The sequence below is a fragment of the Pristiophorus japonicus genome, chromosome 13 (assembly GCF_044704955.1).
Source record: "Pristiophorus japonicus isolate sPriJap1 chromosome 13, sPriJap1.hap1, whole genome shotgun sequence".
Taxonomy (NCBI): domain Eukaryota; kingdom Metazoa; phylum Chordata; class Chondrichthyes; family Pristiophoridae; genus Pristiophorus; species Pristiophorus japonicus.
The window spans coordinates 163,069,557-163,085,132 of NC_091989.1; the positions used below are offsets into that span (position 1 = coordinate 163,069,557).

The following is a 15,576-nucleotide window of genomic DNA, read 5'->3' on the forward strand; positions in this document are numbered from 1 at the left end:
TTTCTCTCCTCACAGATGCTGCCTGACTTGCTGAGCATTTCCAGCTTTTATTTGGGGAAAAATATAATCCTGACAACTGTGGGATTCAGTGGCTTTGCAATGGATGCCTGTGGAAAAGCCCAACCTGCGAGAGAAAGAGAGAGAAAAGTCCAGGAGGGGCAGGCAGGCAGAATTCCGAGGAGGAAATTGGGATCATCCTTTCGCAGGATTGTGAAAAGAAACGCCTTTTTGGTAGACGCGGCTGTTTTGGCAGGTGTCGGGCGCCGTCGAGCGGTCGCTAGGTGATGACGGCCGGGGCTGTGTTGTCAGGAGCCCGAAGCCGGGGAGCCGGGACAGGATGACGGCGGAGCCCAGCGGCTCGGTGTCGGTGGTGTGGGACCCGCAGCACGCCAACAAGCTGCTGAAGAGCCTCAGCTCGTTTCGCGAGGAGCCGCTCTTTTGCGACGCGGTGCTGGTGGTGGAGGGGGAGCAGATCCCGGTGCAGAAGAACCTGCTGGCGGCCGCCAGCCCGTACGTCAGGTCAGTGGGAGCCCCGGCCCGGCCCGCATCAGCCGCTTGCAACCAGTGCAGTGCAGTGGGGCCAAGAGTAGCCCGGGGATGTGTAGGCCCCTGCTGACCCAGCCCAGGGGACCGGCCCCTCCCTCTCTCTCTCTCAGCTAAACTCCCAAAGCTCCTTTTGGAGGGGCATTTGTCTACACAGGGCTGGGATCTGTGGCGTAAAACTAAACTGAACTCATTGCGGAATATCACGCATGTCACAACTTACCAGCTGCCGGACGGGAACCAGCGAAGGGTGGGGCGAATTTGGCAGCCTCGCCCTTTGCAGTGACTGAGTTAGACACACTTAACTGCCCACCCTCAGAGGCATCAAGCCTGATTTTTTTTTAAGTGAGTCACATAAAATGCAGAAATTATTACCCAACTGATTTTAAATATGCTACGCACATGTACAACGTAATTGCATGTATCCGGAGTATAGTGTCTGGCACTTTAAAAAAAATGTTTTAATGGTATAGACAATTCAGCACTTTCACTGCAGAAGTCTCCTAAAGTACCCCGAATGGTGATTTTTAGATCTAAATTTCTGTGGCACGGTGTGTGTTAGAGCTCTGCTCCCTTTAGGGAGAAAAAAACTGTCTGGAAATTAATGTGTGCAATTTATAGATTCGTTTTGCACATTAATCTGAAACTGTCTTCCTAAACCTGTCCAATATTGTGAACCTTGGGAAAGAGCCAGGCTTTGTGGTGTGTTAAAGTACATCCTTTTTACATCTGCGATGAGTACTCAGATCCAGCCAAAATTGGTGAATTAAGGTCTTTGTTGATTGTAAGTGCCCTACTTGGTGAATTTAGTGTTGTTCCATTTCCTTATGAGGGTGAATACACAGGACAAAAGTTGCTCTTAATTAAGTGACAGTTTTACCCGGCGAGGTCATAAGGATGCATTTTACATTTTCAATATTCCCAAATGGCTTACTCACCAAGCTCCACCCTACACAAATTGCAACTTGTGCAAAACTCTAATACCCACACTGTTTTATACTGTCTTGCTAGCCTTTTATTCCTATGCTGACTGACCTCCACTAGCTCCATGAATGAAATCAGATCCTTATCCTTTCACCACCCTACCTCTGCATTGTTCTTTAACCCATGTCCAGTCTGTACTGAGAGCTTCTCCAATTCTGACCAGCTGTGCATTTTCACTTCCTGAAATTTCTCACTCTGTGACATACATGTAGATCTTACTCTGGAGCTCACTCCCTAAACCTTTTGCTGTTCTTACCTTAAGCACATTGACATTTAGTAGGTAATTCACATTCTCGCATCTTCTATGTAATCTCGCTGGTTTATACAAATCCAGGGGTTCCCAAATTGTGGTACGCATACCCCTGGTGCAGGAGACATCTCTTTGTGTGGGGTGGGTGGGGGGGGTTTATGTAGGAGAAATTGTCTATAATGGTGGATTTTAAGTTGTGTGTGTATATATGGATTCTAATTTGTACATTTTGTACAATGGTTGGTCATTAAAGGGGTTAAAATATTAAACCTGTATGCTGGTAGGGGTATGCAGGCAGCTGGTAGATCTGGAAGGGGGCACGCAATAAGTAAAATCTGGGAATCTCTGTGCTAATCCATATGGAATTCCATATACATCAATGATTTAGATGAAGGAATTGAGAGTAATATCTCCAATTAGGAAAAGGGGAGGTGCAACGAGACCTGGGTGTCATGGTACATCAGTCATTGAAGGTTGGCATGCAGGTACAGCAGGCGGTTAAGAAAGCAAATGGCATGTTGGCCTTCATAGCGAGGGGATTTGAGTACAGGGGCAGGGAGGTGTTGCTACAGTTGTACAGGGCCTTGGTGAGGCCACACCTGGAGTATTGTGTACAGTTTTGGTCTCCTAACTTGAGGAAGGACATTCTTGCTATTGAGGGAGTGCAGCGAAGGTTCATCAGACTAATTCCCGGGATGGCGGGACTGACATATCAAGAAAGACTGGATCAACTGGGCTTGTATTCACTGGAGTTCAGAAGAATGAGAGGGGATTTAATAGAAACGTTTAAAATTCTGACGGGTTTAGACAGGTTAGATGCAGGAAGAATGTTCTCAATGTTGGGGAAGTCCAGAACCAGGGGTCACAGTCTAAGGATAAGGGGTAAGCCATTTAGGACCGAGATGAGGAGAAACTTCTTCACCCAGAGAGTGGTGAACCTGTGGAATTCTCTACCACAGAAAGTTGTTGAGGCCAATTCACTAAATGTATTCAAAAAGGAGTTGGATGTAGTCCTTACTACTAAGGGGATCAAGGGGTATGGCGAGAAAGCAGGAATGGGGTACTGAAGTTGCATGTTCAGCCATGAACTCATTGAATGGCGGTGCAGGCTTGAAGGGCCGAATGGCCTACTCCTGCACCTATTTTCTATGTTTCTATGTTTCCAAGTTTGCAGATGACACTAAGCTCGGTGGCGGTGTGAGCTGTGAGGAGGATGCTATGAGGCTGCAGGGTGACTTGGACAGGTTAGGTGAGTGGGCAAATGCATGGCAGATGCAGTATAATGTGGATAAATCTGAAGTTATCCACTTTGGTGGCAAAAACATGAAGGCAGAATATTATCTGAATGGCGGCAGATTAGGAAAAGGGCAGGTGCAACGAGACCTGGGTGTCATGGTAGATCAGTCATTGAAGGTTGGTATGCATGTACAGCAGGCGGTGAACATAAGAACATAAGAATTAGGAACAGGAGTAGGCCATCTAGCCCCTCGAGCCGTCTCCGCCATTCAACAAGATCATGGCTGATCTGGCCGTGGACTCAGCTCCACTTACCCGCCCGCTCCCCGTAACCCTTAATTCCCTTATTGGTTAAAAATCTATCTATCTGTGATTTGAATACATTCAATGAGCTAGCCTCAACTGCTTCCTTGGGCAGAGAATTCCACAGATTCACAACCCTCTGAGAGAACAAATTCCTTCTCAACTCGGTTTTAAATTGGCTCCCCCATATTTTGAGGCTGTGCCCCCTAGTTCTAGTCTCCCCGACCAGTGGAAACAATCTCTCTGCCTCTATCTTGTCTATTCCTTTCATTATTTTAACTGTTTCTATAGGATCACCCCTCATCCTTCTGAACTCCAACGAGTAAAGACCCAGTCTACTCAATCTATCATCATAAGGTAACCCTCTCATCTCAGGAATCAGCCTAGTGAATCGTCTCTGTACCCCCTCCAAAGCTAGTATATCCTTCCTTGAGTAAGGTGACCAAAACTGCACGCAGTACTCCAGGTGCGGCCTCACCAATACCCTATACAGTTGCAGAAGGACCTCTCTGCTTTTGTACTCCATCCCTCTCGCAATGAAGGCCAACATTCCATTCGCCTTCCTGATTACCTACTGCTTACAAACTAACTTTTTGGGATTCATGCCCAAGGACCCCCAGGTCCCTCTGCACCGCAGCATGTTGTAATTTCTCTCCATTCAAATAATATTCCCTTTTACTGTTTTTTTTTTCCCCAAGGTGGATGACCTCACATTTTCCGACATTGTATTCCATCTGCCAAACCGTAGCCCATTCGCTTAACCTATCTAAATCTCTTTGCAGCCTCTCTGTGTCCTCTACACAACCCCCTTTCCCAATAACCTTTGTGTCATCTGCAAATTTTGTTACACTACACACTGTCCCCTCTTCCAGGTCATCTATGTATATTGTAAACAGTTGTGGTCCCAGCACCGATCCCTGTGGCATACCACCAACCACCGATTTCCAACCCGAAAAGGACCCATTTATCCCGACTCTCTGCTTTCTGTTAGCCAGCCAATTCTCTATCCATGCTAATACATTTCCTCTGACTCCGCGTACCTTTATCTTCTGCAGTAACCTTTTGTGTGGCACCTTATCGAATGCCTTTTGGAAATCTAAATACACCACATCCATCGGTACACCTCTATCCACCATGCTCGTTATATCCTCAATGAATTCCAGTAAATTAGTTAAACATCATTTCCCCTTCATGAATCCATGTTGCATCTGCTTGATTGCACTATTCCTATCTAGATGTCCCGCTATTTCTTCCTTAATGATAGCTTCAAGCATTTTCCCCACTACAGATGTTAAACTAACCGGCCTACAGTTACCTGCCTTTTGTCTGACCCATATTTTAAACAGAGGCGTTACATTAGCTGCTTTCCAATCCGCTGGTACCTCCCCAGAGTCCAGAGAATTTTGGTAGATTATAACGAATGCATCTGCTATAACTTCCGCCATCTCTTTTAATACCCTGGGATGCATTTCATCAGGACCAGGGGACTTGTCTACCTTAAGTCCCATTAGCCTGTCCAGCACTACCCCCCTAGTGATAGTGATTGTCTCAAGGTCCTCCTTCCCACACTCCTGTGACCAGTAATTTTTGGCATGGTTTTTGTGTCTTCCACTGTGAAGACCGAAGCAAATTAATTGTTTAAGGTCTCAGCCATTTCCACATTTCCCATTATTAAATCCCCCTTCTCATCTTCTAAGGGACCAACATTTACTTTAGTCACTCTTTTCCATTTTCTATAACGGTAAAAGCTTTTACTATCTGTTTTTATGTTTTGTGCAAGTTTACTTTCGTAATCTATCTTTCCTTTCTTTGTTGCTTTCTTTGTCATTCTTTGCTGTAGTTTAAAATTTTCCCAATCTTCTAGTTTCTCACTAACCTTGGCCACCTTACACGCATCTGGCAACTGGCATGTTGGCCTTCATAGCTAGGGGATTTGAGTATAAGAGCAGGAAGGTGTACAAGGCCTTGGTGAGGCCTCACCTGGACTATTGTGTTCAGTTTTGCTCTCCTAATCTGAGGAAGGACGTTCTTGCTATTGAAGGAGTGCAACGAAGGTTCACCAGACTGATTCCCGGGATGGCAGGATTGACATATGAGGAGAGACTGGATAGACTGGGCCTGTATTCACTGGAGTTTAAAGGAATGAGAGGGGATCTCATAGACACATATAGAATTCTGACGGGACTGGACAGGTTAGATGCAGGAAGAATGTTCCCGATGTTGGGAGAGTCCAGAACCAGGGGTCACAGTCTAAGAATAAGGGGTAAGCCATTTAGGACCGAGATGAGGAGAAACCTCTTCACTCAGAGTTATTAACCTGTGGAATTTTCTACTGCAGAGAGTTGTTGATGCCAGTTCGTTAGATATGTTCAAGAGGGAGTTGGATATGGCCCTTACGGCTGAAGGGATCAAGGGGTATGGAGAGAAAGCAGGAAAGGGGTACTGAGGTGAATGATCAGCCATGATATTGAATGGTGGTGCAGGCTCGAAGGGCCAAATGGCCTGTTCCTGCACCTATTTTCTATGTAGCATTTCATTTTGCATTACGCTGGTTCTATATAGATCAACGTGGTATCCTCAAGCTTTGCACCAAGTACAGCTATACAGAGAAGCAGTTGAAATTTTCTTTGTGTGTCTCTCAAAGTTGCTTTCAAGTGGTTATAACAAAAATTCCCAAACTTGGGGACGCAGCAAGTTTATCGGAGGATTGGATGGGATAAGGCCAAAGTGTTGAAGTCCACGTGTTCTGCATGCTCCAGCAGTACGTGCGTAGTGCGCTTCCACTCACCGACACTGAGAAGCCCACAGGCCAGCCAGCACCACCTTAGCACAGGAGCCGGCTCCATTCAAAGAGAAGCACAGAAACTTTTATCACAGAAACTTTTGGTTAAAATGTTATGTAGAAATTCCTGAGATTAAAACAGAAAATGTTGGAAATATTCAGCAGGTCAGGCAGCATCTGTGGGGAGAGAAACAGAGTTAATGTTTCAGGTTGATGACCCTTTGTCAGAACTGGAAAAAGTTAGAGTTGTAACAGGTTTTTAAGCAAGTGTTGGGGAGAGGAAAGAACAAGAGGGAAGGGTAGATAGGGTGGAAGGCAGAAGAGATTAAGAGACAAAAGCGATGATGGTGCAAGGCAAAAGGAGATGGTAATAGGACAAGTTAAGAAACACAAGATGAATCATAATGGGTAATATCCAGTGAGAAGGTGGTCAGTTTTGGCACCAATAGCCCTAAGATTAAATAGCCTGCTGATGCTCATTGTCCAGGTTCATAGAATGAAGTTATTTGTAGGATGGTTCTTTTGGTGAGCTGCTGGTGGCACCTATGAAACTATACCCCCACTTCAGCCACTGAGAGGAATTATGCGGCTATAAGAGAGAAAAAAGACGAGTCATGAAAAACACAACATAGTGAGAATAAAAAAAGGACAAACCTGAAGCAAGATAGCGATGTACAAGAGAGGCTGAGCGGGAAATTTGTATCTGCTGTTGAAGGTGAATGTGGGGGGGTTTGGATATGCTGGAAATGTAACACTAGGAAATCGTAAAGACCAGATGTGGTGTATTGGAGGTGTAAACCCAGAGAGCATTAACTATTACTATTAATTAAATGTATGGTGTGATCATTTTGTTACTGATGATGCTCCTGTTAGTGTGTTGCAGCATTCAATTCCTTTGTAAGAGGGAGTTCTGAATCCTTAAGATCCATTGCAGAGAGCAAGTGAGAAAGTTCTGCCTTCCATTATTACTCATCCTTCCTGTGCTTTTAGGCTTAATTGAGTAGAAATGAGTCTCTAGGGTGGAGTAGCAGTTTTATAACTTCAGTTATTTGTCCACTGATTCTGATTTGGTGAAATGTGAGTCTCAAACTGATTCACTGCTTGAAATATAGCACTGAATGGCCTCAGTGCTGATCCCATCAGTGTTTATAATGCCGATCCCAACTTGTTCCATCAATTCAATATGGTAATGATGTTTCTGTTTCCATATTTTAAGATTCAATATCGACGTTTCTTCTATATGAAAAATGACCTTCCCTTAGGACAGAAAATAGTCCTGGGTATTGCATGGCCTAATTTTAGATGTTGCACATTTTAAACAAAAAAAATCATTGTCTATGATTGGTGATGCATTATTACTGCAAAATGTAAGCTCCTTGTATCTTTTCATCGAATCATATAACATGGAAGGACATTCAGCCTATCATGCCTGTGCTATCCAATTAATTCCACACTCTTTCCCCAAAGCCTTGCAGATATGTCATTTTAAAGCATATATACAATTCCCTTTTGAAAGTTACTGTGTAATCTGCTGCCACCACCTATTTCGGCAGTGCATTGCAAATCATTACAACTTGCTAAGTTTTAAAAAAAATCTCCTTATCTTCCCCTTGGTTCTTTTGCCAATTATCTTTTGACGCACATTACAGTGCCATCTGGGGAATACAAGTCAGGAACATTGGGGCTCATGGAGAAGCGAAATTAACATGTTGTAACATTTTTATTTGGAGAACATTAACAGTTTCAGGTTTGTTCAGAAAGCTGATTAACAACTTGACTCCACCCAATCCTCTAACTTGGAGAATGCTGACTATTTTGGCAGACATGCTACACTCTGCTGATAGGCATTTGATGCTGTTTATTCATTTCAGGATCTTCCTTGTGCTGAATGCTTTAATTTTTATTTTGCAGTTGGTGAAACTTTCATTTTGGGGATTCTTGTGTTTATACAGTTTTTAAACCTCAAGCACAGCAGTTGATTGTCATAAATAAATATTGACACAGAATAAAGCATTTAGTCATGTAATTTGTTCAGAAACAACGACCATTTGCTTGATTTTAAAGAAAGCACACTTGTATTTACTCCAGACACTTGCTCAAAAAGAGAGAACTTTACTCTGCCCTTTTTGGTTTGGAACTTGGAATTTAACCTGCTTTAATACTTATTTGGCTACTTTATAGCCTGATTATGTAACCTGGGAGCTTATCAGTGGGTGAGATGGAGAAATCACTATATCTTGGTTACAGATGCCAGTATCTAGGGGACTAGGTTTTTTTAATGCACAATACTAAATAGCCAGTTTTCTTTGCAGAACTATATTATCACCCATGATAATGTGTTGCGTTTTGAGATTTTTGACTATTTGGCTTCGGAAGGATTTTAGATTAATTTATATTAAAATATTGCTGTTAAGTTAAATTCAGCTTGTGAGGTTAATAGAACACACAAGCTTTTGGGAATACGAGTTAGATCCAGATGAAGCAGCTGGAGAAATGGTGTTTCTCCTACCTCACCAGCTTGCGTGGCCATGTGGTTTGTTGAGACATTTCTGTGACATTCATACCTAATGTGTTAGAATGGCTTAATTCTGGGTAGGAATGTGGATGGGGGTGGGCAGGGAAGTTCGCACCTAGGATGGCCACAGTATGGTTGTTGGCAGCTTAGCTGGCCAATCCATGGGCATGGAGAGCTGAGGGAGGCTCTGAAGTGAGGTTTTTGACTTCCTGTATAGTTGGGATACAGAGACTGTCTACAGAAATGTGGAGTGGGAACAGTCACACAGATAAATATCTCTCTACCGAAGGTTAGAGTTGCATAGTTTCAGGGAATTTTCTCATCTGTAAAGTGCATTCAGCTTGCAATGAGTAGTTAACATTTTTAGCTTCTGTGTTACAAGGAGAGTTGTAACATTGATATCAAATTAATTGAAAACAGTATTTTGTTTGTTCATATTGCATGTAAAATTAACCAGCTTTTGGTTTACAATTGACCTCATCTCAGTAAAGCGTTCATCAATCCGCAGTACAGGAAGATGAGAGAAATACATGTGGAGGGCATGTCTGAGTTTACAGTATCCAGCATGCACATGAACTTTCAATGTTTCGATTCCTAGGTTACAGATTGTATGTCTAGATATTGAACACTGAAAGGTAACCTCCTGATCGTAGAGGACTCAGCTTATGGGAGAGACTGGTGAAACTGAATAGAGTTTTTTAATGCTGTAACAGAGAGGGTTGATGAGGGCAGAGCGGTTGACATGGTGTACCTGGATTTCCAAAAGGTGTTCGACAAAGTGCCACATAATATGCTTGCCTGCAAAGTTGAAACCCATGGAATAAAAGGGACAGTGGCAGCATGGATACGAAATTAGCTAAGTGACGGGAAACAGAGAGTAGCGGTGAACGGTTGTTTTTCAGACTGGAGGAAGGTATACAGTGGTGTTCCCCAGGGGTCGGTACTAGGACCACTGATTTCTTGATACATATTAATAACTTGGATGTGGGTGTACAGGGCACAATTTCAAAATTTGCAGATGACAAAAATGTGGGAGTATTGTGAACAGTGAGGAGAATAGTGAAAGATTTCAAGATGACATAGACAGGCTGGTGGAATGGGCGGACACGTGGCAGATGAAATATAACGCAGAAAAGTGTGAAGTGATACATTTTGGTAGAAAGAATGGGGAGAGGAAATATAAACTAAAGGGTACAATCCTAAAGGGGGTGCAGGAATAGAGATATCTAGGGGTGCAAAAGCAAAATACTGCAGATGCTGAAATCTGAAATAAAAACACAAAATGCTGGCAATCTCAGCGGGTCAGGCAGCATCTGTGGAGAGAAACAGAGCTAATGTTTCAGGTCGATGACCCTTCGTCAGAACTGGTGAATGTTCGAAGTGAACAAATTCTTAAGGAGCACTGAAAGGGGGAGGGGAGGAAAGAACAAAAGGGAAGGTCTGTGATAGGGTGGGAAGCAGGAGAGATTAGAGAGACAAAAGGAATGATGGGCCGACTTGAGATGGTAATGGCAGAAGTTAGAAAAAGGTTAGTTTAGATAGGGTGTGAATGTCAGGATAATTATCAGCTGCCATGAGAAACAAAGAGAGAAAAAAAACATCAGATCTATTTTGTTCCCAACACCGATGAGACTGCACACAGGGAGGCTAAAGTAACAGTGACCTCAGTCTTTATTAAGACACTCCAGAATGAGGAACAGGCCTTAGGGGCCGGCTTATATACAGTGCTCCCAAGGGATGCTGGGATCCCTTGGGACTTCAGGTGATGCGCTCTCTGGTGGCGGAACATGGGAGTGCATGCTTACAGATACACAACATCACTCCCCACCAAAGTCAAAGTGAAAACTATTTACAAGGTGAGGCCGTCGGGAGCCTTTCTTTCCCTGGTGCACCGCCTCGGTACAAATGTCTGTTCTGGTGTGTTGGCTGTGCCCTTGCTGGGCTGGCGTGTTGTTGGCCCTGCAGGGCTGCTGGGTGAGCCTGGCCTTGCTCGGCTGTTGGGCGTGATGGGTTCGATTTCCTGGTCTGGCGTGGTGTCGTTGATCCTTTGGGTGTGTGTTGTGGGCTCTCAAAAGGTGGTGTCTGCTGTGAGTTGTTCAGGGCAGTCTGTGAACCGCAGCCTCGTTTGGTCCAGGTGCTTTCTGCAAATTTGTCCATTGTCTAGTTTGACTACAAACACCATACTCCCTTTTTTTTAGCTCTCACCGTGCCTGCGATCCACTTGGGACCATGTCCATAGTTTAGCACATACACAGGGTCATTCAGATCAATTTCCCGTAACACAGTGGCGCGACCATCATTTACATTTTGTTGCTGCCGCCTGCTCTCTACCTGATCATGCAGGTTGGGGTGAACCAGTGAGAGTCTGGTTTTAAGTGCCCTTTTCAAGAGTAGCTCAGCCGGGGGCACCCCTGTGAGCGAGTGGGGTTTTGTGCGGTAGCTGAGCAGTACTCGGGCCAGGCGGGTTTGGAGTGAGCCTTCTGTGACTCGTTTAAGGCTCTGTGTTTGATTGTTTGTACTGCCCGCTTTGCCTGCCCATTGGAGGCTGGTTTAAACGGGGCCAAGGTGACATGTTTGATTCCATTGTGGGTCATGAATTCTTTAAATTCGGCACTGGTGAAACATGGCCTGTTGTCACTGACCAGTATGTCAGGCAGGCCGTGGGTGGCAAACATGGCCCTCAGGCTTTCAATGATGGCGGTGGCGGTGCTTCCCGACATTATTTCACCTTCAATCCATTTTGAAAAAGCATCCACCACCACCAGGAACATTTTACCGAGAAACGGGCCCGCATAGTCGACATGGATCCTTGACCATGGTCTGGAGGTCCAGGACCACAAACTTAGTGGTGCCTCTCTGGGCGCGTTGCTCAACTGAGCACACACGCTGCACTGCCGTACACAAGACTCTAAGTCAGAGTCGATACAGGGCCACCACACATGGGATCTGGCTATCGCTTTCATCATTACTATACCCGTGTGTGTGCTGTGGCGATGCGAGATGAACGTCTCCCTGCCCTCTTTGGGTAGCACTACGCAGTTACCCCACAACAGGCAGTCTGCCTGAATGGACAGCTCGTCCTTTCGCCGCTGGAATGGCTTGATTGGCTCTTGCATTTCAACGGGGCTGCTGGCCCAGCTCCCATGCAGTTCACAGTTTTTTACTAGGGACAGCAGAGGCTCTTAGCTGGTCCAACTCCTAATCTGGCGGGCCGTGACAGGTGTTTATCATTTTCAAATGCTTCCATGACCATCAACAAGTCTGCGGGCTGCACCACCATCAACAAGTCTGCAGGGTGCGCCATTTCCACTCCCGTGATGGGCAATGGTAGCCGACTGAGCGCATCCGCACAGTTCTCGGTGCCTGGCCTGTGGCGGATGGTATAGTTATACGCTGATAGCGGGAGTGCCCACCTTTGTATGCGGGCTGAGGCATTAGTATTTATCCCCTTGTTTTCAGTGAACAGGGATATAAGGTGCTTGTGATCGGTTTCCAGCTCAAATTTGAGGCCAGACAGGTACTGATACATTTTCTTTACCCCGAACAGACACACTAATGCCTTTTTCTCAATCATGCTGTAGGCCCTCTCGGCCTTAAACAAGCTCCTGGAGGCATAGGCGACAGGTTGCAACTTCCCTGCAACGCTAGCTTGTTGTAATACACACACTCGACTCCGTATGACGACGCATCACATGCTAGCACGAGTCTTTTACACGGGTTATACAATACAAACAGCTTGTTGGAGCATAAAATGTTTCTGCCCTTCTCAAAAGCAATTAGTCTCACTTGTTTTTTTTCCCATACCCAGGTCTCACCTTTACACAATAACACATGTAGGGGCTCTAAAAGGATACTTAACCCTGGTAGGAAGTTACCAAAATAGTTGAGGAGTCCCAGGAATGACCGCAGCTCCATGACGTTTTGTGGCCTGGGCGCGTTCCTGATAGCCTCTGTCTTGGCGTCTGTGTGCCGAATGCCGTCTGCCACGATCTTTCTCTCCAAAAACTCCACTTCTGTTGCCATGAAGACGTATTGCGACCTCTTCAGCTGCAGCCCTATGCGATCCAATCGCTGGAGGACCTCCTCCAGGTTTTGTCGGTGCTCGACGGTGTCCCGACCCGTGACCAATATGTCGTTCTGAAAAACCATCGTACGTGGTACCGACTTGAGTAGGCTCTCCATGTTTCTCTGGAAGATCGCTGCAGTCGACCAAACGGGCATCTGTTGTAGATGAACAGTCCCTTGTGCGTGTTGTTGCAGGCGAGGCCCTTCGAAGACTCCTCCAGCTCCTGTGTCATGTAGGCCGAAGTCAGGTCGAGCTTGGTGAACGTCTTGCCTCCTGCCAGCATTGCAAATAGGTCGTCTGTCTTAGGTAGTGGGTATTGGTCCTATAGCGAGAAACGATTAATGGTTACTTTATAATTTCCGCAAATCCTGACCGGCCATCACTTTTGAGTACTGGAACAATCGGGCTGGCCCACTCGCTGAATTCCACTGGGGAAATGATGCCCTCGCGTTGCAGCCTGTCCAGCTCAATTTCCACTCTCTTCCTCATCGTGAGGTACCGCTCGCGCCTTGTGGTGAATGAGTCATGCTTCTGGGACCAAGTGGATCCGCACCTTCGCCCCAGAAAAATTTCCAATGCCTGGCTCAAAATGGGAAGGAAATTTGTTAAGAACCTGGGTACATGAGGCCTCATCGACACGTGATAGCGCTCTGATGTCATCCCAGTTCCAGCGGATTTTGCTCAGCCAGCTCCTTCCAAGCAGTGTGGGGTCATCGCCCGGGACAATCCAGCGTGGCGGGTCATGCACCACGCCCGGGACAATCCAGCGTGGCGGTTCGTGACCTTGACCATGGCGCTGCCCAGGACAGTGATAGGCTCTTTGGTGTACATTCTCAGTTTTGTGTGGCTGGTCTTGAGTGCCTTGTTGCACCACAGTCTCTCAAACATCTTTTTACTCATGATGGATTGGCTAGCGCCAGTGTCCAGTTCCATGGCTATGGGTAAGCCATTCAATTTTACATTTAGCATTATAGGTGGACATTTTATCGAAAATGTGTGCACCCCGTGTACTTCAGCATCTGCCTCCTCTCTCTGAGGCGCGAAATTGCTTTGATCCACCATGGACCTATCTTCCTCTGCCACGTGGTGGTTAGCAGGTTTTGCAGAGCTTTCAGCTCGTTGGACGTGCCCCATTGTTCCACTGCTCTTGCAAACATACCCTTTGAAGCGGCATGAATAGGCTGAATGGAAGCCTCCACAACGCCAACAAGGTGTGACTTGCCTTGCATTCATCCTTTGTTGCGGACTCTGAGTCATCTGGGTCACCTGAGGCCTGCTGAGAGTTGCAGACTCGTGATTTCTGCCCTGTACATTTCTGCTCGCAAACACAGTTCCAGTTAATTTATGAACATTGCTAGCACTTGTGTGCTGAGAGATTTGTTTGGTGTTATCACTGGTGGACATAAACGCCTGTGCTATCGCAATGGTCTTACTGAGGGTCAGTGTCTCTACAGTCAAAAATTTTCTTAGGGTGGTCTCGTGGCCAATGCCCAATACAAAAAGATCTCTGAGCATCTGCTCCAGGTAGCCATCAAACTCACATTGTCCTGCAAGTCGCCTTAACTCGGCGACATAGCTCGCCACTTCCTGACCTTCAGATCGCTGGCATGTGTAGAACCGATACCTCGCCATCAGCACGCTCTCCCTGCTCCTGAACCAGTGTACACAGCTTCTCATACGACTTATCTGTGGGTTTCATCGGAGCCAGAAGATTCTTTCTGAGGCTGTAGGTCGGTGCCCCGCAGACCGTGAGGAGGACCGTGCTCCTTTTTGCAGCGCTTCCTTCTCCGTCCAGCTCGTTGGCTACAAAGCACTGGTCTAGCCTTTCGACATAGGCTTCCCAGTCCTCACCCTCTGAGAACTTCTCGAGGATGCCCACAGTTTGCTGCATACGTTGGATTCGTATACTCGTCGCCAGTTATTGTGTTCCTAACACAGATGAGACTGCACACTGAGGCTAAAGTAACAGTGACCTCAGTCTTTAATAAGACTCCAGAGTGAGGAACAGGCCTTAGGGGCCGGCTTATATACAGTGCTCCCAAGGGATGCTGGGATACCTTGCGACTTCAAGGGATGCGCTCTCTGGTGGCGGAACATGGGAGTGCATGCTTTACAGATACACAACAATGGGCAGAGGTTTTGGTCTGAAATTGTTGAACTCAATGTTGAGTCCAGAAGGCTGTAATGTGCCTAAACGAAAGATGAGGTGCTGTTCCTCGAGCTTGCGTTGAGCTTCATTGGAACAGTGCAGGAATCCGAGGTTGGAGATATCGGAGTGGGAATACAGTGGAGAATTAAATTGACAGGCGACTGGAAGCTCGGTGTCACGCTTACGGACTGAACGGAGGTGTTCTGCAAACCTGATCTGTGCTTGGTCTCCCCAATGTAGAAGAGACTACATCATGAGCAGCGAATATAGTACACTAAATTGAAAGAAGTACAAGTAAATCGCTGTTTCACCTGGAAGGAGTATTTGGGGCCCTGGGAAGAGAGGAGGTAAAAGGGCAGGTGTTGCATCTCCTGCGCTTGCACGGGAAGGTGCCATGGGAAGGGGAGGGGGTGACCAGGGTGTCGAAGGAGGGGGGGTGGGGGGGTGGGGGGGCGGCCCCTTCGGAATGCTAAGGGACGGGGGCGGGGTGGGGGTGGGGAGATGTGATTGATGATGGTAGTATCATGCTCGAGATGGCAGAGGATGATCTGTTGAGCATGGAGGCTGGTGGGGTGAAAGGTGAGGACAAGGGGAGTCCTGTCATGGTTCTGAGAGGGAGGGGAAGAGATGCGAGAAATAGAACGGACATGTTCGAGGGCCATGTTAACCATGGTGGTGGGGAATCCTCGGTTGAGGAAACAGGAAGACATATCCGAGGTGCTAGTGTGGAAGATGGCATCATCGGAGC

At 46.3% G+C, this 15,576-nt stretch overlaps 1 protein-coding gene across 3 annotated transcripts in view; it reads left to right on the forward strand.

Annotated features, from left to right (window-relative positions):
* The first annotated feature begins 324 nt into the window (after nt 1–324).
* The window catches only part of gan (gigaxonin), a 135,016-nt gene continuing 119,764 nt past the window's right edge, over nt 325–15,576 (forward strand). For all 3 annotated transcript variants that reach the window (XM_070897006.1, XM_070897007.1, XM_070897008.1), the window contains exon 1: nt 325–519. In XM_070897006.1, coding sequence (XP_070753107.1) covers nt 338–519 — 182 coding nt within the window. In that variant the 5' untranslated portion in view covers nt 325–337. The remainder of the gene's footprint in view (nt 520–15,576) is intronic.